The sequence below is a fragment of the Thamnophis elegans genome, chromosome 4, assembly GCF_009769535.1.
Source record: "Thamnophis elegans isolate rThaEle1 chromosome 4, rThaEle1.pri, whole genome shotgun sequence".
NCBI classification, from domain to species: domain Eukaryota; kingdom Metazoa; phylum Chordata; class Lepidosauria; order Squamata; family Colubridae; genus Thamnophis; species Thamnophis elegans.
The window spans coordinates 139,380,222-139,402,651 of NC_045544.1; the positions used below are offsets into that span (position 1 = coordinate 139,380,222).

Here is a 22,430-nt window from a genome sequence, read left to right on the forward strand (position 1 = left end):
AGCGCAGGGAGCCTTCATGCGCACGCGCAGCGGGACTGGTTGCCACGGAAGCGGCCAGCCGTTTACCCACCCAAGATGGGCGCTACGGCAAGCGAGAGGGAAAGGGGATGCCCGTCCCGTCATTATATAGCGCCGATCTCGTGAGCAACGGCAAGAACGGAGTGATGGGGACGGGGCGGAGAGTCATGTTCGCGGGATGGAGCAGCGGCGCTGCTCCTCCGGGTAAGTGGACGGTCCCTCGAGAGGCGGCGGGGAACGGAGACGAAGCCCCGGGGCTTAAAGTGAGCGGGACGGAGCGACCGGTCGGAGTGGGAGTGAGGAGGACTACCGCTCCCAGTGTGCCCCGCGAAGCCTCATCGCGAGCTTCGACGGTTAGCGACCGCGATGCATGACGGGGATTGTGGTTTTGGGAAGAGTAAGGACCCCCCCCCATATACCCCTCGGTCTGTCTAGCACAGTGTTTTTCAACCTTGGCAACTTGAAGATGTCCGGACTTCAACTCCCAGAATTCCCCAGCCAGCGAATGCTGGCTGGGGAATTCTGGGAGTTGAAGTCCGGACATCTTCAAGTTGCCAAGGTTGGGAAACACTGGACTCTAGCAGACCCTTCTCCAACTGGGCGCCCTCCTGTACGATGGGAGTTGTAGTCCGGAGCCCCTGGAGGATAGGGGCGAAAAATGATGACACCCCACCCCATTAATCGTAGACATTTTGTGCCCGTTCTGGTTAGGAAGCCCCCTCCCCTATAGAATACCTGCCCTTCTTGAGCGGTGGTGCCCCTGAGCATGTGCAGAGTTCATGGCTTCTTGGATACCGAGATTCCTGGGGGTGTTTGGGGTGGGAAATGGAGCCCAAAGGCGACCCATATGCTTTTGGACTAGAGTTGGCAGTGTGGATAGCACGGATGTGCCTCTTTGGCACTTGGCACACGGTGAGTAAAAGGTTTGCCCCCACTATCATAGAGCTTTATGGATAAACAGTCCTATTGTGAGGTGACTGTTGGCTCTTAAATTATCAATACAATACAATAGCAGAGTTGGAAGGGACCTTAGAGGTCTTCTAGTCCAACCCCCTGCCTAGGCAGGAAACCCTATACCGTTCCAGACAAATGGCTATCCAGCATCTTCTTAAAGACTTCCAGTGTTGGGGCATTCAAAACTTCTGGAGGCAACTTCTGTTCCACTATTTTATTCTATTTTATTCTATATTGTTATTATATTTTCTATCTTCTATTCCATATTTATTCTATGCTACTATTCTATTCTATTCTTATTCTATTTAATTATTCTATTCTATTTTCTATTCTATTGCTATTGTATTCTATTCAATACAATAGCAGAGTTGGAAGGGACCTTGGAGGTCTTCTAGTCCAACCCCCTGCTTAGGCAGGAAACCCTATACCGTTTCAGACAAATGGCTATCCAACATCTTCTTAAAGACTCCCAGTGTTGGGGCATTCACAACTTCTGGAGGCAACTTCTGTTCCACTGATTGATTGTTCTCACTGTCAGGAAATTCCTCCTTAGTTCTAAGTTGCTTCTCTCCTTGATTAGTTTCCGCCCATTGCTTCTTGTTCTGCCCTCAGGTGCCTTGGAGAATAGTTTGACTCCCTCTTCTTTGGGGCAACCCCTGAGATATTGGAAGGCTGCTATCCTGTCTCCCCTGGTCCTTCTTTTCATTAAACTAGACATCCCCAGTTCCTGCAACCGTTCTTCATATGTTTTAGCCTCCAGTCCCCTAATCCTCTGTTGCTCTTCTCTGCACTCTTTCTAGAGTCTCCACATCTTTTCTACATCGTGGCGACCAAAACTGGGTAGGAACTGGGTAGGTCTAGTTTAATGAAAAGAAGGACTAGGGGAGACATGATAGCAGTCTTCCAATATCTCAGGGGTTGCCACAAAGAAGAGGGAGTCAAACGATAACTCTCATATCATCCCCACACTCAAATCTTCAAAATACAGATGCTTCGCAATCGGGATGTATTTACGACGGTCGCGGCATCCTGGGGTCATGTGACCACCAATTTGCGACCTTCCCAGCCTGCCTCCAACAAGCAGTGGGTGGAGTCAGATTCGCGTGAGATTTCCTAATTGGTTCATGAGCCTCGAGTTAAGGTTCAATACGAAAGCCAGTCCTTGATTAGGAGCCCCATTAGGCAAGATCTGTTCGCAGTCAAGCCTATGCTTTGTTTGACTTATAGCTGAACTTTACCCCTGTTCCATCCCTCCCCTCAGTCTGTGTCGTAAATCACATTCCCCTATGAGTTGCATCCCTCCCAAGCCGGCTGCAGTAATCTTGAGATCCAACTCTAGCCGACAGTATGCGTGGAATGCACCCCCCCCTCCTTGTCCCCCATGACAACATGGGGAGTTGACAATTCGCTTTATGACTATGTGATTTGCTTTACGACAAAGTGATTCCCAGTGGTTTTACTTACCGTATTTTGGGGAGTATAAGACTCACCTTTTCCCCTCAAAAAAGAGGGTGAAAATCTGGGTGCATCTTATACACTGAATACAGCATTTTTGGCCTCCTGAAACCCTGCCCCCTTTGCAAAAATGGCCATGCACACCCTTTAGGAGGCTTATAGAATGTTCCTGGGAGCTGGGGAGGGCAGAAATGAGTGAAAAACATCCCCCCAGCCCCCAGAAGCACTCTATAAGCCTCCTAAAGGCTATGCATGCCCCCCCCTTTTTTTAACCAAAAACGGGCCTGTTTTTGCAAAAAAACGGGCTGTTTTTGGAAGGTTTGCAGAGTGCAAAAACGTTTTTTTTTAATTTGCCACTTCAAAATCTGCTTATACTCTGAAAAATACGGTAGCCAGGGCAGAGAAGGGTCATAAAATCACGTGGGACTCACTTAACAATATAGCAGTGGACATTCTGGGTCTCAGTTGTCATAAATTGAGGACTACCTGTATATAATCCGGGGGGTGGGGGGAGAGAGAGCATTGTTGTGTACGTCCAAAAGGCAGCTGGGTGGGGGCAGTGACACAGGGAGGGAGAGAAGGCAGAATGACTCATAGATAATGATTGTCCGCAAAGCTTATTTGTGTGACACAGATGCCTTTGCGTTGATGGGAGCCAAGATGGCTCAGTGATTAAATGCAGCACTGCAGGCTACTTCAGCTGACTGCACTTCGGCTGTTCAAATCTCACCGGCTCAGGGTTGACTCAGCCTTCCATCCTTCCGAGGTGGGTAAAATGAGGACCCAGACTGGGGGGCAATATACTGACTCTGTAAACTGCTTAGAGAGGGCTGAAAGCCCTATGAAGCGGTATATAAGTCTAACTGCTATTGCTATTGCTATTGATGAGCATTTAACATATATTGTTGAATAGACCGATGGGCAAAACCATTGACAGGTAGTCTTCGACTTACGACAGTTCATTTAGTGACCATTCTAAGTTACAACGGCACTGGGAAAAAATGACTTGGGACCGCTATTCACACTTACGACCGCTGAAGCATTTCATTGGTCACGGTTCGGACGCCCGGCGGCGGATTCATATTTACGACGGTTGCAGTGTCCCCGAGGTCACATGACCTGCTTTTGCGACCTTCCGGCAAGCGACGTCCATGGGGTTTGTACAAGAAGGCAGATTCACTTCACCGGTTGAAGAGCTGCAATGATTCACTTAACAACCATGGCAAGGGAAGTCGTAAAATGGGGCAAAACTCAAATCAACCGATGACTCACTGACTGAGCAACGTAAATTTGGGGCTGAATTACGGTCGTAAGTCGAGGAGTACCCGAAATTGTTTTGGTTTTGAGTTTTGAGCAGTTTGAGTGTCCCATTTTTGGTGGGGGGGTCCCTCATCTTCAGATAAGGTCCGATTGTCTTCGGAGAGTTGAAAAATTTCCCCACTGATTCGGGAGGCATCACGAGGACAGATTCACTTAAACGTTTGAACAGCTGCAATGATTCACTTAACAACCATGGCAAGAAAAGTCTTAAAATGAGGCAAAATTCTATTAACTGATGTTAAGTCAGTTAATTGTTTAAAAGTCTTAAAACGGGGCAAAATTCAATGAACTGATGTTAAATCAAAATTCAATTAACTGATGTTGAATTAACTGATGTCTGAGCAACGAAAAATGAGGCTGAATGATGGTTTATTTGTTTATTTGTTTGTTTATTTCATTTGTATGCCGCCCTTTTCCCCAAGGGGACTCAGGGCGGCTCACAACTCAAAACAAGGGAAGGGGGATACAGACAATTTGACAACAACACAAAACAATACATAATTTAAAACACACGACAGTCATACCATTCGAGATAGGGGCAGCGAATCTTTAGCCCCAGGCCTGTCGGAACAGCCAGGTTTTAAGGGCTTTGCGGAAGGCCTGGAGGGTGGTGAGGGTCCGAATCTCCACGGGGAGCTCGTTCCAGAGGGTCGGAGCAGCCACAGAGAAGGCTCTCCTCCGGGTAGTCGCCAGTCGACACTGGCCGGTGGATGGGATTCGGAGGAGGCCTAATCTGTGGGATCTGATCGGTCTATTGGAGGTAATTGGCAGCAGGCGGTCTCTCAAGTACCCAGGTCCAATACCATGAAGGGCTTTATAAGTGACGACTAGCACCTTGAAGCGTATCCGGAGACCAATAGGCAGCCAGTGCAGCTCGCGGAGGATAGGTGTTACGTGGGTGAACCGAGGTGCACCCACAATCGCTTGCGCGGCTGCATTCTGGACAAGCTGAAGTCTCCGAATGCTCTTCAAGGGCAGCCCCATGTAGAGCACGTTGCAGTAGTCCAGTCTAGAGGTCACAAGGGCGCGAGTGACTGTTGTGAGAGCCTCCCGGTTCAGGTAGGGATGCAACTAGTGAACCAGGCGAACCTGGGCAAATGCCTCCCTGGTCACAGCTGACAAGTGGTGTTCAAAAGTCAGCTGTGGGTCCAGGAGGACTCCCAAGTTGCGGACCCTGTCTGAGGGGCGTAAGGGGTTAAGTCGAGGACGACCTGAAATTGTTTTGGCTTTGAGTTTTGAGCAATTTGAGTGGTCCTTTTTGCAATCCCATTTTTGGGGGGTTCGCTCATCTTCAGATGAGGTTCGAGTGTCTTCACAGAGTTGAAAAACTTCCCCACTGATTCGGGAGGCGTCACGAGGACAAATTTTTTTCCATTGTAAAACCACAAATGCAGATAGGTTTATCATGTGATTGTCCGTTAAGAGTCAGGATTTGGTTTGGTGATAATTGTATTTTTTTTTATGGGAGTTTGGCATTTTGTAACTTTTTTTTTTTAAATGCTGGTGTTTTTCTTAGAAAAACTGAGAATTTCCTCTTTCGCCTTCTCCTTTGCAGCTGTCGGCTGTTTCGGCATGATGGCGAATAGACTCGGCCTTTTCGCGCTGCTGTTGTTATCCTTTGCCTCGTTCGCTGCCTCCGGTAAGTGACTTTGGCTTGCGAAAGGAAGGACTTTCCGGTTTCCTTTTTCAACCTTTTCAACACCTGCTTCCTGTTTTTTCACAGCTGCTTTAGAGTTTTTCAAACTTAACCGCTTTCAGCTGCGTGGACTTCAACCCCCAGAATTCCTCAGCCAGCAGAATTCCATCCTTCTTAAAGCATGCCTGCTGGGGAATTCTGGGATTTGAAGTCCACCCATCTTAAAGCATGTTGGCTGGGGGATTATGGGAGTGGAAGTCCACCCCTCTTAAAGGATGCTGGCTGGGGGATTCTGGGAGTGGAAGTCCATCCCTCTTAAAGCATGCTGGCTAAGGAATTCTGGGAGTGGAAGTCCTTCCCTCTTAAAGCATGCTGGCTGGGGGATTATGGGAGTGGAAGTCCACCCATCTTAAAGCATGTTGGCTGGGGGATTATGGGAGTGGAAGTCCACCCCTCTTAAAGGATGCTGGATGGGGGATTCTGAGAGTGGAAATCCATCCCTCTTAAAGCATGCTGGCTGGGGGATTCTGGGAGTGGAAGTCCTCCCCTCTTAAAGCAGGCTGGATGGGGAATTCTGGGAGTGGAAGTCCACCCCTCTTAAAGCATTCTGGCTGGGGGATTCTGGGAGTGGAAGTCCACCCCTCTTAAAGCATTCTGGCTGGGGGATTCTGGGAGTGGAAGTCCACCCCTCTTAAAGCAGGCTGGATGGGGAATTCTGGGAGTGGAAGTCCACCCCTCTTAAAGCATTCTGGCTGGGGGATTCTGGGAGTTGAAGTTCACCCATCTTAAAGCAGGCTGATGGGAAATTCCGATAATGGAAGTTACCCATCTTAAAGCATGCTGGCTGTGGAATTCTGGGAGTTGGCATCCCCCCAGGTTAAAGTTGCCATATTGGAAAAACACGGCTGTAGATAAACCAGCTGGTTAGGTTCATCTCTTCTTCCCTTTCCAGTACCTGCCCCTATTTATGCATGCATGGATGCAAATGAGATATTTTTAAACTATGCCCCTAAATCTAGAGGCAGGTTCCTTCTCCCTTCCTTCTGTCCACCCTGTTTCCTTCTTTCTCATCGTCTCCCTCCTTCCCCTTCCTTCCACTCCTTCCTTCTGCCATGGTTCCAAGTAATAAATCCATTTCAAGCAACAATCCAAGGCAAGTAGATTCCTGAAAGAATAGCTTTATTGGAAACATCATGTTGGCACATACCTGGTGAAAACTGACTCTGAAAAGTCCCACGTTTTTTCACCTACTTAAAGGTTTTTCTCTCAACCCCAAACAATCAGTTACATGGTCCAATCAAGGGGCTGTCTGATGGTCCGGTGATATCACTCCTCCTTCCTCCGACCAGGTGTGAGAATGTCCTTGGTTCCCAAGAGAAAGTATTTTATTTTGACTACCCAACCACTGCTGTCTCTACCCCCCCTTTCCTATCCCTTAGCCCCAGTGTGGCAGCACTAAAGCTCCAAGATAACTTCAGCCAGGCCAGCTTCAGGATTGACACCTTCCTTCCTTCCTTCCTTCCTTCCTTCCTTCCTTCCTTCCTTCCTTCCTTCCTTCCTTCCTTCCTTCCTTCCTCTCTCTTCTTTCCTCTCCTTCCTTCCTTTCTCTACTTCCTCTCTCTTCCTTCCTCTCCTTCCTTCCTTTCCTTCCTTCCTTCCTTCCTTCCTTCCTTCCTTCCTCTCTCTTCCTTCCTCTCCTTCCTTCCTTTCTCTACTTCCTCTCTCTTCCTTCCTCTCCTTCCTTCCTTTCTCTCTCTCTTTCCTCTCTCTTCCTTCCTCTCCTTCCTTCCTTCTTCTCCTTCCTTCCTCCCTTCCTTTCTCTCCTTCCTCTCCCTTCTTCTCCTTCCTTCCTTCTTTCCTTCCTTCCTTCCTCTCTTCCTTCCTCTCCTTCCTTCCTTTCTCTCCTTCCTCTCTCTTCCTCCCTTTCTCTCCTTCCTCTCTCTTCCTTCCTATCCTTTCTTCCTTCTTCTCCTTCCTTCTTTCCTTCCTTCTTTCCTTCCTTCCTTCCTTCCTCCCTCTTCCTTCCTCTCCTTTCTCCCTTCTTCTCCTTCCTTCCTTCCTCTCTCTTCCTTCCTCTCCTTTCTTCCTTCCTCTCCTTCTTTCCTTCCTTCCTTCCCCTCTTTTCCTTCTTCTCCTTCCTTCCTTCTTTTCTCTCCTTCCTTTCTCTTCCTTCCTCTCCTTCCTTCCTTCTTTCCTTCTTTCCTTCCTTTCTCTCCTTCCTCTCTCTTCCTTCCTCTCCTTCCTTCCTTCCTCTCTCTCCCTCTCTCTTCCTTCCTCTCCTTCCTTCCTTTCTCTCCTTCCTCTCTCTCTTCGATCTTCTCCTTCCTTCTTTCCTTCCTTCTTTCCTTCCTCTCTCTTTGTTCCTCTCCTTCCTTCCTTTCTCTCCTTCCTCTCTCTTCCTTCCTCTCCTTTCTTCCTTCCTTCCTTTCTCTCCTTCCTCTCCCTTCTTCTCCTTCCTTCCTTCTTTCCTTCCTTCCTTCCTTTCTCTCCTTCCTCTCCCTTCTTCTCCTTCCTTCCTTCTTTCCTTCCTTCCTTCCTCTCTCTTCCTTCCTCTCCTTCCTTCCTTCCTTTCTCTCCTTCCTCTCTCTTCCTTCCTCTCCTTTCTCCCTTTTTCTCCTTCCTTCCTTCCTTCCTTCCTTCCTCTCCTTCGATCCATCCATCTTGATTTGAAGTTGAAATCCACACATCTTAAAGCTGCCAACATTGAAAACCACTGGTTAGAATCAGGAATCTCCAACCTTGGCAACTTTAAGACTTGTGGACTTCAACTCCCAGAATTCCTCAACCAGCCAGGAGGAATTCTGTGAGTCGAAGTCTCCCGATCTTAACGTTGTCAAGGTTGGACACCCCTAGGCTATAGTCAAAGAAGGATGACATGGAAAAATGGAGGTGTTATACCCAAAAGGCAAATCTCTTCCAGGCCTTGATCTTAGATCCAGGGAAGCTCACGTGCCAGTCTCTTAAATGGACTGGATTATGTGGGTTCCAGGGATGCGGTGGCTCAGGGGCTAAGACACTGAGCTTGTTGATCAGAAAGGTCAGCAGTTCGACGGTTCAAATCCCTAGCATCGCGTAATGGAGGGAGCTCCCGTTACCTGTCCCAGCTTCTGCCAACCTAGCAGTTCGAAAGCAGGTAAAACATAGCAATAGCAGTTAGACTTATATACCGCTTCATAGGACTTTCAGCCCTCTCTAAGCGGTTTACAGAGTCAGCATATCGCCCCCAACAACAATCTGGGTCCTCATTTTACCCACCTCGGAAGGATGAAAGGCTGAGTCAACCTTGAGCCGGTGAGATTTGAACAGCCGAACTGCAGAACTGCAGTCAGCTGAAGTAGCCTGCAGGGCTGCATTTAACCACTGCACCACCTCGGCTCGTAGAGATGTAAGTAGAAAAATAGGAACAACCTTTGGTGGGAAGGAAACAGCGTTCCGTGCGCCTTTGTCGTTGAGTCATGCCAGCCACATGACCACGGAGATGTCTTCAGACAGCTCTGGTTCGTCGGCTTTGAAATGGAGATGAGCACCACCCCCTAGAGTCAGGAATGACAAGCACGTATGTACGAGGGGAACTTTTACCTTTGATGTGGGCTATCCATCCATTTCTGTCAAATCAAAATATTCTCAATCAAAACCGGAAACATGGGATGGAAAGGGACTCCAAACATTCCTGATGGTGTTTTTTTCTTCTTCCCAGTTGAAGATGTACCCCCTGCTTTCTCTGCTCCTGAAGCTGTTTCCCTGGAAAACCACAGCGTGAAAAAAATCAAACTCTCCTTCAGGTAAGCTGATATTTTGCACCTTCCCCCTCAAGGTAAACACACCTGGGGGAAAAGCCAAGAAGTGCTAGCCTGTTTCCTTGAAAATAAACCCTTCCCGAAAATATTGCAACACAGCAGCAGCCATGAGGTGACCACGCTCACTGCCTCCTGCCTCCTGCACTTCAAAAATAATAAGACCTCCCCGAAAATAAGGCCAAGCCGGGGGGGGGGGGTCAAAAGAAAATAAAACCCTGTCTTATTTTTGGAGAAACATGGTTTCTATCTATCCATCCATCCATCCATCTATCTTTTACCACCTACCTACCTACCTACCTACCTACCTACCTACCTAATCATGTATGTATGTATGTATGTATGTATCTATCTATCTATCTATCTATCTATCTATCTATCTATCTATCTATCTATCTATCTATCTATCTATCATCTATCATCTATCTATCTATCTATCTATCTATCTATCTATCATTCATCTATCTATCTATCTCTCTCTCTATCTATCTATCTTTCATCTATCTATCATTCATCTATCTATCTATCTATCTATCTATCTATCTATCTATCTATCTATCTATCTATCTATCTATCTATCTTTCATCTATCTATCTATATCTATCTATCTATCTATCTATCTATCTATCTATCTATCTATCTATCTATCTAACTATCTTTTACCTACCTACCTACCTAATCATCCATCCATCCATCCATATCTGTCTACCCTGTTTTCCTGAAAATAAGACCTCCCCGGATAATAAGCCCAATTGGGCTTTTGAGCTCATGCGCTAAAATAAGTCATCCCCGAAAATATTGCAACACCGCAGCAGTCATGAGGTGACCACGCTCACCGCCTCCTGCACCTCAAAAATAATAAGGCCTCCCCAAAAATAAGGCCAAGCACTTATTTTGTCTTATTTTCAGGGAAACACAGTAATCAGGCAAGTCATTCGGGATGGAGTTACTCCCGATGATACAAATTCGATTTTCTTTGTTCCGTTCGGACTTTCCGACTGTGTGTGACTTGCAGGATGATGCTATCCATGCAGTCAGTCCTAATTTTCATGTCACCCTGGCTGGGTGATAGCAGGGCTGGACTCATCAGCAGGGCTAGATAGCACCAGGGAAGGCTGAGGGCGCAAATTCTGCCAGCTATATGTTCACAGCCCATCTGTGGCGTTTTCCTTTTCTGATGTCCCTGCAGTGCTCCACCCAATGACACTTTGGTGGTAAGGTTCAACATGACTTATACGTCCAAGGAGAATGTCACCATTGTTGAGTTGCCCGACCAGGTAAGTAGAATAATAGCAATAGCAATAGCAGTTAGACTTATATACCGCTTCATAGGACTTTCAGCCCTCTCTAAGCGGTGTACAGAGTCAGCATATCGCCCCCACAGTCTGGGTCCTCATTTCACCCACCTCGGAAGGATGGAAGGCTGAGTCAACCTTGCGCCAGTGAGATTAGAACCGCTGAACTGCAGATAACAGTCAATTGAAGTGGTCTGCAGTACTGCACTCTAACCACTGCGCCACCTCGGCTGAGTTGGAAGGAACCTTGGGGGTCTTCTAGTCCAACCCCCTGCCTAGGCAGGATACCCTATACCGTTCCAGACAAATGGCTATCCAGCATCTTCTTAAAGACTTCCAGTGTTGGGGCATTCACAACTTCTGGAGGCAACTTCTGTTCTACTGGTTAATTGTTCTGACTGTCAGGAAATTTCTCCTCAGTTCTAAGTTGCTTCTCTCCTTGATTAGTTTCCACCCATTGCTTCTTGTCCTGCCCTCAGGTGCCTTGGAGAATAGTTTGACTCCCTCTTCTTTGTGGCAACCCCTGAGATATTGGAAGACGGCTATCATTCTCCCCTAATCCTTCTTTCTACTAAACTAGACATGCCCAGTTCCTGCAACCGTTCTTTATATGTTTTAGTCTCCAGTCCCCTAATCCTCTTTGTTGCTCTTCTCTGCATTCTTTCTAGAGTCTCTGCATCTTTTTTTACATCGTGGCGACCAAAACTGAATGCCGTATTGCTTGTTAGACGTAGATTTTAGCTTGCTTCAATTGGATTCGGCCAGTCAATTCAGTCTTTTAACATTTTGCAATTTAGGTATAGGTAGTCCTTGACTCCCCCACCTCCCCCCATTCACTTAGTGACCTGCTGAAGTTATAACGGTACTGAGAAATGAGATTTCAGACCCTTTTTCATACTTATGACTGTTGTATCACCTCCATGGTCATGTGATCAAAATTAGGATGCTTGGCAACTGGCATGTACTTGTGACAGTTGCAGCATCCCAGGGTCATATGATCTGCTTTTGCGACCTTCTGACAAGTAAAGCCGATGGGGAAGACGGATTCGCTTAACAACCGTGTTTCTAACTTAACAATGGGGGAAACACATTAACATTAGTGTTGAGAAAGGTCGTAAAGTGGGGCAAAACTCACTTAACCCCTGTCTTGCATAGCAACAGAAATGGGGGGCTCCATTGTGGTCGTAAGTCAAGGTCCCTCTATAGTCCTCGACCTATGACTGATTGCTTAGCAACCATTGAAATTTCAACCCAGCCAGCCTGCTTTAAGAGGGGTGGACTTCCACTCCATAATCCCCCAGCCAGCATGCTTTAAGATGGGTGGAAGTCCATAATCCCCCAGCCACAATGCTTTAAGAGGGGTGGACTTCCACTCCCAGAATCCCCCAGCCAGCATGCTTTAAGAGGGGAGGACTTCCACTCCCAGAATCCCCTAGCCAGAATGCTTTAAGAGGGATGGACTTCCACTCCCAGAATCCCCCAGCCAGCCTGCTTTAAGAGGGGTGGACTTCCACTCCCAGAATCCCCCAGCCAGCATGTTTTAAGGGGGATGGACTTCCATTCCCAGAATTCCCCAGCCAGAAGGCTTTAAGAGGGGTGGACTTCCACTCCCAGAATCCCCCAGCCAGAAGGCTTTAAGAGGGGTGGACTTCACTTCAGCCAGCATGCTTTTAAGGCATGCAGACTTCAACTCCAAGAATTCCCCAGCTTTAAGCAAGGCTAGCTAGGGAATTCTGGGAGTTGAAGTCCGCCCACTTTTAAATTTGAAAAAAGCCGTAAGACAAGGTGCAGTAATGATCCATCTGGATCGGCCTAAAAGAATGGCCAGTGTTGTGGCCCCGCCAGCAGAGCTGGCAGCAGATTCGGACAGTGAGGAGGTTGGGGAGGAAGATGGGCCAGTCCTGGAGTCTGGAGAAGGGTCTGAGGAGGGCTCTGTGTCGGAGGCAGAGAGGGAGCCAGGGCCGTCTGACAGTTATCAGCTGCCTTCGGAGTCAGACGTCAGTGTGGCAGAAGAACAGCTGGAGCCTGTTCCCAGTGTGCGCATGCACAGAGTTGCCAGATGAAGGGAACAGCTAAAGAACAGGGGTCGACTTGGGAGTAAGGCCACAGGTGGATGATGAATGGCTCCTCCCAGATGAAATAAAAGAGGAGCGAAAGGGGAGTGGAGTTTGCAGGACACCATTAGTTCGCTTCATTGGTTTGTGACTCTCCGAGGCTCCTTGCCAAGTTTTGCAGATCTTGGCCTGGCAGCTCTCCAAGACAGATGAGGTCTGTGACCGTAAATCCTCCCTTGAAAGACTTTAGCTGGATGTGAATGAGCAGAATCCACAGTCAATGAATAAAAGGGGTTTTTTGTCGGGACCAGGAGTCTGCTTCAGGCTCTTGGGAAGCCTCGGTCAGGACAGCTGGATTGACATCCATGTGGCCCCCTGCCCTATCCTGTGACTCTCATTGACAGTTCATATACTTAATGTCTCCATCCCTGACAGGTCATAATTGCAGCAGGCCAAAAGGAAGCACATTTCCTTGTGAAAGCTAAAGAGGTCGGGCAGGTGACGGTATATCTACAGGTGAACGCATCCCACAACACAGGGTAAGCATCTGTCCCAAGCCATGTTCAGCCGGTAATTCTAGCCATCCAGATGTAATATCACTTAAATGGCCATTTTTCCAATTTCTCTATTCAGAATAGAATAGAATAGAAAAGGATAGAATAGAGAATGGAATGGAACATAGAATAGAATAAGGTAAAATAGAGAATAGAATAGAATGGAGAATAGAATAGAGAATGGAATGGAATAGAATAGAAAAGAACACAGAATAGAATAGAATAGAATAGAATAGAGAATGGAATGAAATAGAATAGAACACAGAATAGAATAGAGAATGGAATAGAATAGAAAAAATAGAAAAGGAAATGGAACAGAATAGAACACAGAATGGAATAGAATAGAGAATGGAATGGAATAGAATAGAATAGAATAGAATAGAATAGAAAAAATAGAAAATGGAATGGAATAGAACAGAATAGAATAGAGAATGGAATGGAATAGAATAGAAAAGAACATAGAATAGAGAATGAAATGGAATAGAATAGAAAAGAACATAGAATAGAATAGAATAGAGAATGGAATAGAATAGAATAGAACAAAATAGAAAAGAGAATGGAACAGAATAGAACACAGAATAGAATAGAATAGAGAATGGAATAGAATAGAATAGAAAAATAGAAAATGGAATGGAATAGAATAGAACATAGAATAGAATAGAACATAGAATAGTATAGAATAGAATAGAATAGAGAATGGAATGGAATAGAATAGAAGGAGGAGAGCCTTCTCGGTGGCTGCTCCAACCCTCTGGAACGAACTCCCTGTGGAGATCCGGACCCTCACCACCCTCCAGATCTTCCGCGCCGCCCTTAAAATCTGGCTATCCTGGCTGGCCTGTGGTTAAAGACTCTAACCCCTACTCGAATTGTATGACTGTTGAGTTCTTAAATGATGTAATGTTTTTATGTTGTAAATTGTTTGTCCTTCCCCCACCCCTTTTGAACTGTGAGCCGCCCTGAGTCCCCCCAGGGAAAAGGGCGGCATACAAATAAAGTGAAATAGAAAATAGAAATAGAAATAGAATAGAACACAGAATAGAGAAGAGAATAGAATAGAGAATGGAATGGAATAGAATAGAATAGAACACAGAATAGAGAATAGAATAGAGAATGGAATGGAATAGAATAGAACACAGAATAGAGAATAGAATAGAGAATGGAATGGAATGGAATAGAATAGAATACAGAATGGAATGGAATGGAAATAGAATAGAATCCTTTATTGGCCAAGTGTGATTGGACACACAAGGAATTTGTCTTTGGTGCAGATGCTCTCAGTGCACATAAACGAAAAGATAACATTAGTTAAGTATCATAAGGTACAGCACTTAATGATAGTCATGGGATACAAATAAGCAATCAGGAAACAATCAATAGAAATACAAATCATAAGGATACAAGCAACAAGTTACAATCCTGCAGTCATAAGTGGGAGGAGATGGGGGATAGGAACGATGGGAAGACTAATAGTAATAGCAATGCAGCCTTAGTGAATAGTTTGACAGTGAATTATTTGTTTAGCCGAGTGATGCCATTCGGGAAGAAACTGTCCTTGTGTCCAGTTGTCTTGGTGTGCAGTTCCCTATAGCATCGTTTTGAGGGTAGAAGTTGAAACAATTTATGTCCAGGATGCGAGGGGTCTGTAGATATTTTCACGGCCCTCTTTTTGACTCCTGCAGTGTCCAGGTCCTCAATAGGAAGGCAGGTTGGCCGTAATTATTTTTTTTTCTGCACTTCTGATTATCCTCTGAAGTCTCCGTCTGCCTTGTTGGGTTGCAGAGCCAAACCAGACAGTTATGGAGGTCCAGAGGACAATAGCAGTAGAGTATAGCAGTAGACTTATATACCGCTTCATAGGCCTTTCAGGCCTCTCTAAGCGGTTTACAGAGAGTCAGCATATTGCCCCCAACAACAATCCGGGTCCTCATTTTACCCACCTCGGAAGGATGGAAGGCTGAGTCAACCCTGAGCCGGTGAGATTTGAACCGCTGACCTGCTGATCTAGCAGTAGCCTGCAGTGCTGCATTTAACCACTGCGCCACCTTGGCTCATCCCTCTGTAGAACTGGATCAGCAGCTCTTTGGGAAGTTTGAGCTTCCTGAGTTTGGCGCAGGAAGAACATTCTTCGTTGTGCTTTTTGGATGACGTTTTTGACATTAGGTGTCCATTCTAGCCGTCCGCCTCCAACTGAAGCTGTGTTGCGTCTGTGGGCACCCGTGCTGGAATTGTAGGAGGAGGAGAGGAGGAGGCCGGAGGGCGGCGTCAAGCAAGTCATCAGCCTAGAATCGTTACGTTCCCACAGACCAAACCTCTCCCTCGTTCTTTTGCAGGCCCAGAATCCGGTTCCTTGTGATCCACAGCAAGGCCGTAAGGATTGTGGACCAAGTGATCGGTTGGATCTATTTCCTAGCCTGGTCGGTTTCCTTCTACCCTCAGGTGTTTGAGAATTGGAGACGCAAAAGGTAAAAAGACACGACGATCCTCAGTTAGCGTCCTCTGGAAACTGCCAGTGTTAACCTACCAGATGGCATTGAGAAGGCGCTCCAATTCATTTAATTAACTTGTATGCCGCCCACTCTCGGAAGACTCAGGGTGGCTTACAGATAAAAATAGCAATATAGCAATAGCAGTAGACTTATATACCGCTTCATAGGCCTTTCAGGCCTCTCTAAGCGGTTTACAGAGAGTCAGCATATTGCCCCCAACAATCTGGGTCCTCATTTTACCCACCTCGGAAGGATGGAAGGCTGAGTCAACCCTGAGCCGGTGAGATTTGAACCGCTGACCTGCTGATCTAGCAGTAGCCTGCAGTGCTGCATTTAACCACTGCGCCACCTTGGGGAAAGGGAAAGGGGGGGGGGGATATAAAAAATAAAAGACAACAATTTAAAAATTCAACAACATGCCAATTACCTCCACCAGACCGATTAGATCCCACAGACTAGGCCTCCTCTGAATTCCATCCGCCGGCCAGTGTTGACTGGCGACTACCCGGAGGAGGGCCTTCTCTGTGGCTGCTCCGACCCTCTGGAACGAACTCCCCGTGGAGATTCGAACCCTCACCACCCTCCAGGCCTTCCGCAAAGCCCTTAAAACCTGGCTGTTCCGACAGGCCTGGGGCTAAAGAACCGTTGCCCCCGCCTCGAATGGTATGATTGTTGTGTGTTTTTAAATCATGTATTGTTTTTGTGTTGTTGTTAATTTGTCTGTATCCCCCCTTCCCTGGTTTGAGTTGTGAGCCGCCCTGAGTCCCCCTTCGGGGGAAAAGCGCAGCATATAAATGAAATAAACATTCAAACATTCAAACAAACATTCAAACATTCATAACTTAGGATGGGGCTGGATGATTCAACAGCCCCAGGCCTGCCGGAACAGCCAGGTCTTGGTCGCTTTGCGGAAGGCCGGGAGAGTAGTAAGGGTCCGGATCTCAACGGGGAAATCGTTCCAGAGGGCCGGAGCAGCCACAGAGAAGGCTCTCCCCCGGGGCGGTCGCCAGCCGACATTGGCCGGCAGATGGAATCCGGAGGAGGCCTAGTATGTGAGCTCTAATAGGTCTCTGGGAGGTAACTGGCAGGAGGCAGTCTCTCAAGTAACCAGGTCCGATACCATGTAGGGCTTTAAAAGTAACGACTAGCACCTTGAAGCACGTCCGGAGACCAATGGGCAGCCAGTGCAGCTCGCGGAGGATAGGTGTGACGTGGGTGTACCTAGGTGCACCCACAATCTGTGCGGCTGCATTCTGGGATTCCACCACAAATCCGCGCTCGACTAAACCGCGTCCGACTAAACCACGTAGCTGACGTCATCAACAGGGCGACAACAGCGCGGAGAGAGAAGCACGCTGTAAACCCTAAACCTAAAATTAACCCCTAACCCTAACCCCCCTAAACCTAATCCTAAACCTAACCCTAAACCTAAACCTAACCCTTAACCGAACCCTAAACCGAACCCTAAACCTAATCCTAATCCTTAACGTAACCCTAAACCTAAACCTAACCCTAAACCTAACCCTTAACCAAACCCTAAACCTAATCCTAACCCTTAACGTAACCCTAAACCTAACCCTAAACCTAACCCTAACCCTAAACCTAACCCTTACCTTAAGTTGAATCGGCTTGCTTTCAAAGCGCTATTTAAAGCGCCCTTCTTTCTCTGCGCTGGCTGTTGTCGCCCTGTTGATGACATCAGCGACACGGTTTAATCAGGCGCGGCTTAGTCGAGCGCGGTTTTGACGGGTCACGGCATTCTGGACTAGCTGAAGTCTTGGAACACTCTTCAGGGGCAGCCCCATGTAGAGCGCGTTACAGTAATCCAGTCTTGAGGTGACGAGGGCGTGAGTGACTATCCGAAGGGCCTCCCGGTCCAGGTAGGGTCGCAATTGGCGCACCAGGCGAACCTGATTCCACAAGTTTTTTATTATTCCAAGAATTTGTCCTGAAGCCGAGTAGGTTTCCCCTCCACTGGACCATGCTGCTCCTTTGTTGCCCCCTCAAAATAAACAGGTGGTCCCCAACATATATCATCATAAGGGAGCTCAGAATTTGGGTCGTCATTGTGGTCTACATTGAGGCATCAGGGAATCAGACTCAGTTTTATCACCCTTTTTATGATGTTGGTAAAATGAGTCACCAAAACAGTCATTAAGCAAATCAAATAACTGTTAGGCGAACATGCGGTCATTAAAACAACCCAGTTTATCCTGTGGGTGGCTTTTGCCGTATTCTTCTGGAACAAAATTATGGTCAGGAGTTAAAGCATGCTGGCTGGGGGATTATAGGAGTGGAAGTCCACCCCTCTTAAAGGATGCTGGCTGGGGGATTATAGGAGTGGAAGTCCACCCCTCTTAAAGGATGCTGACTGGGGGATTATGGGAGTGGAAGTCCACCCCTCTTAAAGCATGCTGGCTGGGGGATTATAGGAGTGGAAGTCCACCCCTCTTAAAGGATGCTGACTGGGGGATTATGGGAGTGGAAGTCCACCCCTCTTAAAGCATGCTGGCTGGGGAATTCTGGGAGTGGAAGTCCACCCCTCTTAAAGCCTGCTGGCTGGGGGATTCTGGGAGTGGAAGTCCACCCCTCTTAAAGCATCCTGGCTGGGGGATTCTGGGAGTGGAAGTCCACCCCTCTTAAAGGATGCTGACTGGGGGATTATGGGAGTGGAAGTCCACCCCTCTTAAAGCCTGCTGGCTGGGGGATTCTGGGAGTGGAAGTCCACCCCTCTTAAAGCATGCTGGCTGGGGGATTCTGGGAGTGGAAGTCCTCCCCTCTTAAAGCATGCTGACTGGGGGATTATGGGAGTGGAAGTCCACCCCTTTTAAAGCATTGTGGCTGGGGGGATTATGGGAGTGGAAGTCCTCCCCTTTTAAAGCATTGTGGCTGGGGGATTATGGGAGCGGAAGCCCACCCCTCTTAAAGCCTTCTGGCTGGGGGATTATGGGAGTGGAAGCCCACCCCTCTTAAAGCATGCTGGCTGGGGGATTCTGGGAGTGGAAGTCCTCCCCTCTTAAAGCATGCAGACTGGGGAATTCTGGGAGTGGAAGTCCACCCCTCTTAAAGCATGCTGGCTGGGGGATTCTGGGAGTGGAAGTCCACCCCTCTTAAAGCATACTGGCTGGGGGATTATGGGAGTGGAAGTCCACCCCTCTTAAAGGATGCTGACTGGGGGATTATGGGAGTGGAAGTCCACCCCTCTTAAAGGATGCAGACTGGGGAATTCTGGGAGTGGAAGTCCACCCCTCTTAAAGGATGCTGACTGGGGAATTCTGGGAGTGGAAGTCCACCCCTCTTAAAGCATGCTGGCTGGGGGATTATGGGATGGGAAGTCCACCCCTCTTAAAGGATGCTGACTGGGGGATTATGGGAGTGGAAGTCCACCCCTCTTAAAGCATGCTGGCTGGGGGATTCTGGGAGTGGAAGTCTTCCCCTCTTAAAGCATGCTGGCTGGGGGATTCTGGGAGTGGAAGCCCACCCCTCTTAAAGGATGCTGACTGGGGGATTATGGGAGTGGAAGTCCACCCCTCTTAAAGCATGCTGGCTGGGGGATTCTGGGAGTGGAAGTCCACCCCTCTTAAAGGATGCTGGCTGGGGGATTCTGGGAGTGGAAGTCCACCTCTCTTAAAGCATGCTGGCTAGGGGATTCTGGGAGTGGAAGTCCACCCCTCTTAAAGCAGGCTGGCTGGGGGATTCTGGGAGTGGAAGTCCACCCCTCTTAAAGGATGCTGGCTGGGGGATTCTGGGAGTGGAAGTCCTCCCCTCTTAAAGCAGGCTGGCTGAGGGATTCTGGGAATGGAAGCCCACCCCTCTTAAAGCATGCTGGCTGGGGGATTCCGGGAGTGGAAGTCCACCCCTCTTAAAGCATGCTGGCTGGGGGATTCCGGGAGTTGAAGTCCACCCCTCTTAAAGCATGCTGGCTGGGGGATTCTGGGAGTGGAAGCCCACCCCTCTTAAAGGATGCTGGCTGGGGGATTCTGGGAGTGGAAGTCCACCCCTCGTAAAGCATGCTGGCTGGGGGATTGTGGGAGTGGAAATCCACCCCTCTTAAAGCATGCTGACTGGGGGATTCTGGGAGTTCAAGTCTGCTTATTTTAAAATTGCCAAATTTGGAAAACAGTGGCCTAGAAGCTGGGTTTTTCCAGCTAAATCGCATTAATCGTATTTAAATCGTATTAATAAGCTAACTGACAATTATGATCACAAAATTATGTGTTTCGTGGACTCGTGAAGTTCTCAAAATCTCATGTTCTTCTGAACATTTACCTGTTCCTTTTGCCAGTGTTGTGGGACTCAGTTTCGATTTCATCGCTTTGAACCTGACCGGCTTCATTGCCTACAGCGTCTTCAACATCGGACTCTTCTGGATTAACCCCATAAAGGTATCCAGGGCCCGTCTTCTCTGGCTGGGTGCCACCTGCCCTCTTGGGCCATCGCTTCTACTGTAACAGCTTTGCCTTCCCCCACAGGAGCAGTTCCTGCACCAGTACCCCAACGGCGTGAATCCCGTAGACAGCAACGATGTCTTTTTCAGCCTCCACGCGTTGGCCCTCACTTTGTTCACCATCTTCCAGTGCTTAATCTATGAGGTAGGTGCCCTGATGGTGTTACCTAGTTGGGTCGTAAAATGTCTGCAAGAACACAACCAAATTCAGACAGCACCAACGACCGTACTATGTCTGTCTGTCTACTACCTGTCTATATTCATCTACCTATCTTACCTACTCCGTTCCCCGGAAAATAAGCCCTCCCCAAAAATATTGCAACACAGCAGCAGCCATGAGGGGACACCGCTTGCCACCTCCTGGACCTCAAAAATAATAAGACCTCCCCGAAAATAAGGCCAAGCGCTTATTTTGGGGGTCAAAAGAAAATAAGACCCAGACATAGGGTCCTTATTTTGGGGGAAACACAGTATCTGTCTGTCTGTCTGTCTACCTTATCTATCTAGCTATCTAGCTATCTAGCTCTAGCTCTCTGTCTGTATCTATATCTTTCTCTCAGTATCTATCATCTACCAGTATCTTCTTTCTATCTCTCTCTCTCTCTCTCTCTCTCTCTCTCTCTATCTATCTATCTATCATATATCTATCTATCCTCTATATCTGTCTGTCTGTCTGTCTATCTATCTATCATCTATCTATCATCTATCTATCTATCTATCTATCTATCTATCTATCTATCTATCTATCTATCTATTTATCTATCATATATTTATCTATCCTCTATATCTGTCTGTCTGTCTGTCTATCTATCTATCTATCTATCTATCTATCATCTATCTATCTACTATCTATCTATCTACCGTATATACTCGAGTATAAGCCGAGTTTTTCAGCCCACTTTTTGGGCTGAAAAAAGCCGCCTCGGCTTATACTCGAGTCTACAACTGGATCCGGCAGTGCTGTTGCCTGTTGGAGGAGGAGGAGGCGAACCAGCCTGCCATCGCCGGCCACCGCTAGCCCCGCCGCTCTTCCCGACCCCTTCCAAGCCCCACAGTCCAGCGGACGGAGCAGAAGCAGCTCCGGGGCTTCGCTGCTGCTCCCCGCATTTTCTGCACGGGGATCCCTTGGAGAGGGGATTCCAGCCTGCCATCGCCAGCCACCGCTAGCCCCGCCGCTCTTCCCACCCCCTTCCAAGCCCCACAGTCCAGCGGATGGAGCAGCGAAGCCCCGGAGCTGCTTCTGCTCCGTCCGCTGGACTGTGGGGCTTGGAAGGGGTCGGGAAGAGCGGCGGGGCTGGCGGTGGCAGGCGATGGCAGGCTGGTTCGCCTCCTCCTCCTCCAACAGCACTGCCGGATATCCGCCCAACGCTGCGGGGGCGCCAGCGGGAGCTTTGGCGGCTTCACCTCAGCCGCAGCGCTGGGCAGCAAATGTGCTGGTGCTGTTGGAGGAGGAGGAGGCAGCAATAGCACCTGAGGACAGGACAAGAAGCAATGGAAACTTGTCAGAAGGAGACTCAAGCTGGAAATAACGAGAAATCTGACAGTAAGAACAATTAAAATCCTAGGAAAATGTCCTTTCATGAAAAATTACTTTTTCAGTTAACTCTGCCTGACATTAGTTGGGCGAACAGAAATATTAGTTGGCCAATTCTAAAAGGGAGCACCAGAAAGAACTTAAAATATTTTTTAAGAGAGCTGGGTTTTTCATTTATATTATATGTATGAACAGAATTAACACAAATTGCAGATACCAATCAAACATAAAGAAAAAAAGGATGAAATAATGCTCATTTTTAAAAACTCAGTGAAAATAAAAACAATATACCAAGAAGGTGGCATACTGGTTGTGATTTGATCTCTTCGGGGGATCCCGGGGATCCCCTATACAAGTATTTTAATATTGCAGACTTGCAGTATTATAAGTCATACTGATATTATAGAACACTTTAATTAAGCGGGTCCCTTGAATAAACATAACTTTGAGTTTCAAATAACACTGATTTTTTATTTTTGAAATTTACCGTAGCTGCTGCATTTCCCACCCTAGGCTTATACTCGAGTCAATAACTTTTCCAGCTTTTTGGGGTAAAATTAGGTGCCTCGGCTTATATTCCGGTCAGCTTATACTCGAGTATATACGGTATCTATCTATCTATCCCCTATATCTATCTATCTATCTATATCTATCTATCTATCATCTATCTATCTATCTATCTATCTATCTATCTATCTATCTATCTATCTATCTATCTTCTATCCTCTATATCTATCTATCTATCTATCTATCTATCTATCTATCTATCTATCTATCTATCATCTATCTATCATCTATCTATCTATCTATCTATCTATCTATCTATCTATCTATCTATCTATCTATCATCTATCCATCCATCCATCCATCTATCTCTATT

At 47.3% G+C, this 22,430-nt stretch overlaps 1 protein-coding gene across 1 annotated transcript in view; it reads left to right on the top strand.

Moving 5' to 3' along the window:
• The first annotated feature begins 41 nt into the window (after positions 1–41).
• The window catches only part of CTNS (cystinosin, lysosomal cystine transporter), a 33,760-nt gene continuing 11,371 nt past the window's right edge, over positions 42–22,430 (top strand). Inside the window, exons 1-8 of the mRNA XM_032216488.1 lie at positions 42–222; positions 5,303–5,386; positions 9,081–9,165; positions 10,367–10,454; positions 12,962–13,065; positions 15,414–15,545; positions 19,855–19,954; positions 20,042–20,161. Of these exons, the coding sequence (XP_032072379.1) occupies positions 108–222; positions 5,303–5,386; positions 9,081–9,165; positions 10,367–10,454; positions 12,962–13,065; positions 15,414–15,545; positions 19,855–19,954; positions 20,042–20,161 (828 nt within the window). The 5' untranslated portion in view covers positions 42–107. The remainder of the gene's footprint in view (positions 223–5,302; positions 5,387–9,080; positions 9,166–10,366; positions 10,455–12,961; positions 13,066–15,413; positions 15,546–19,854; positions 19,955–20,041; positions 20,162–22,430) is intronic.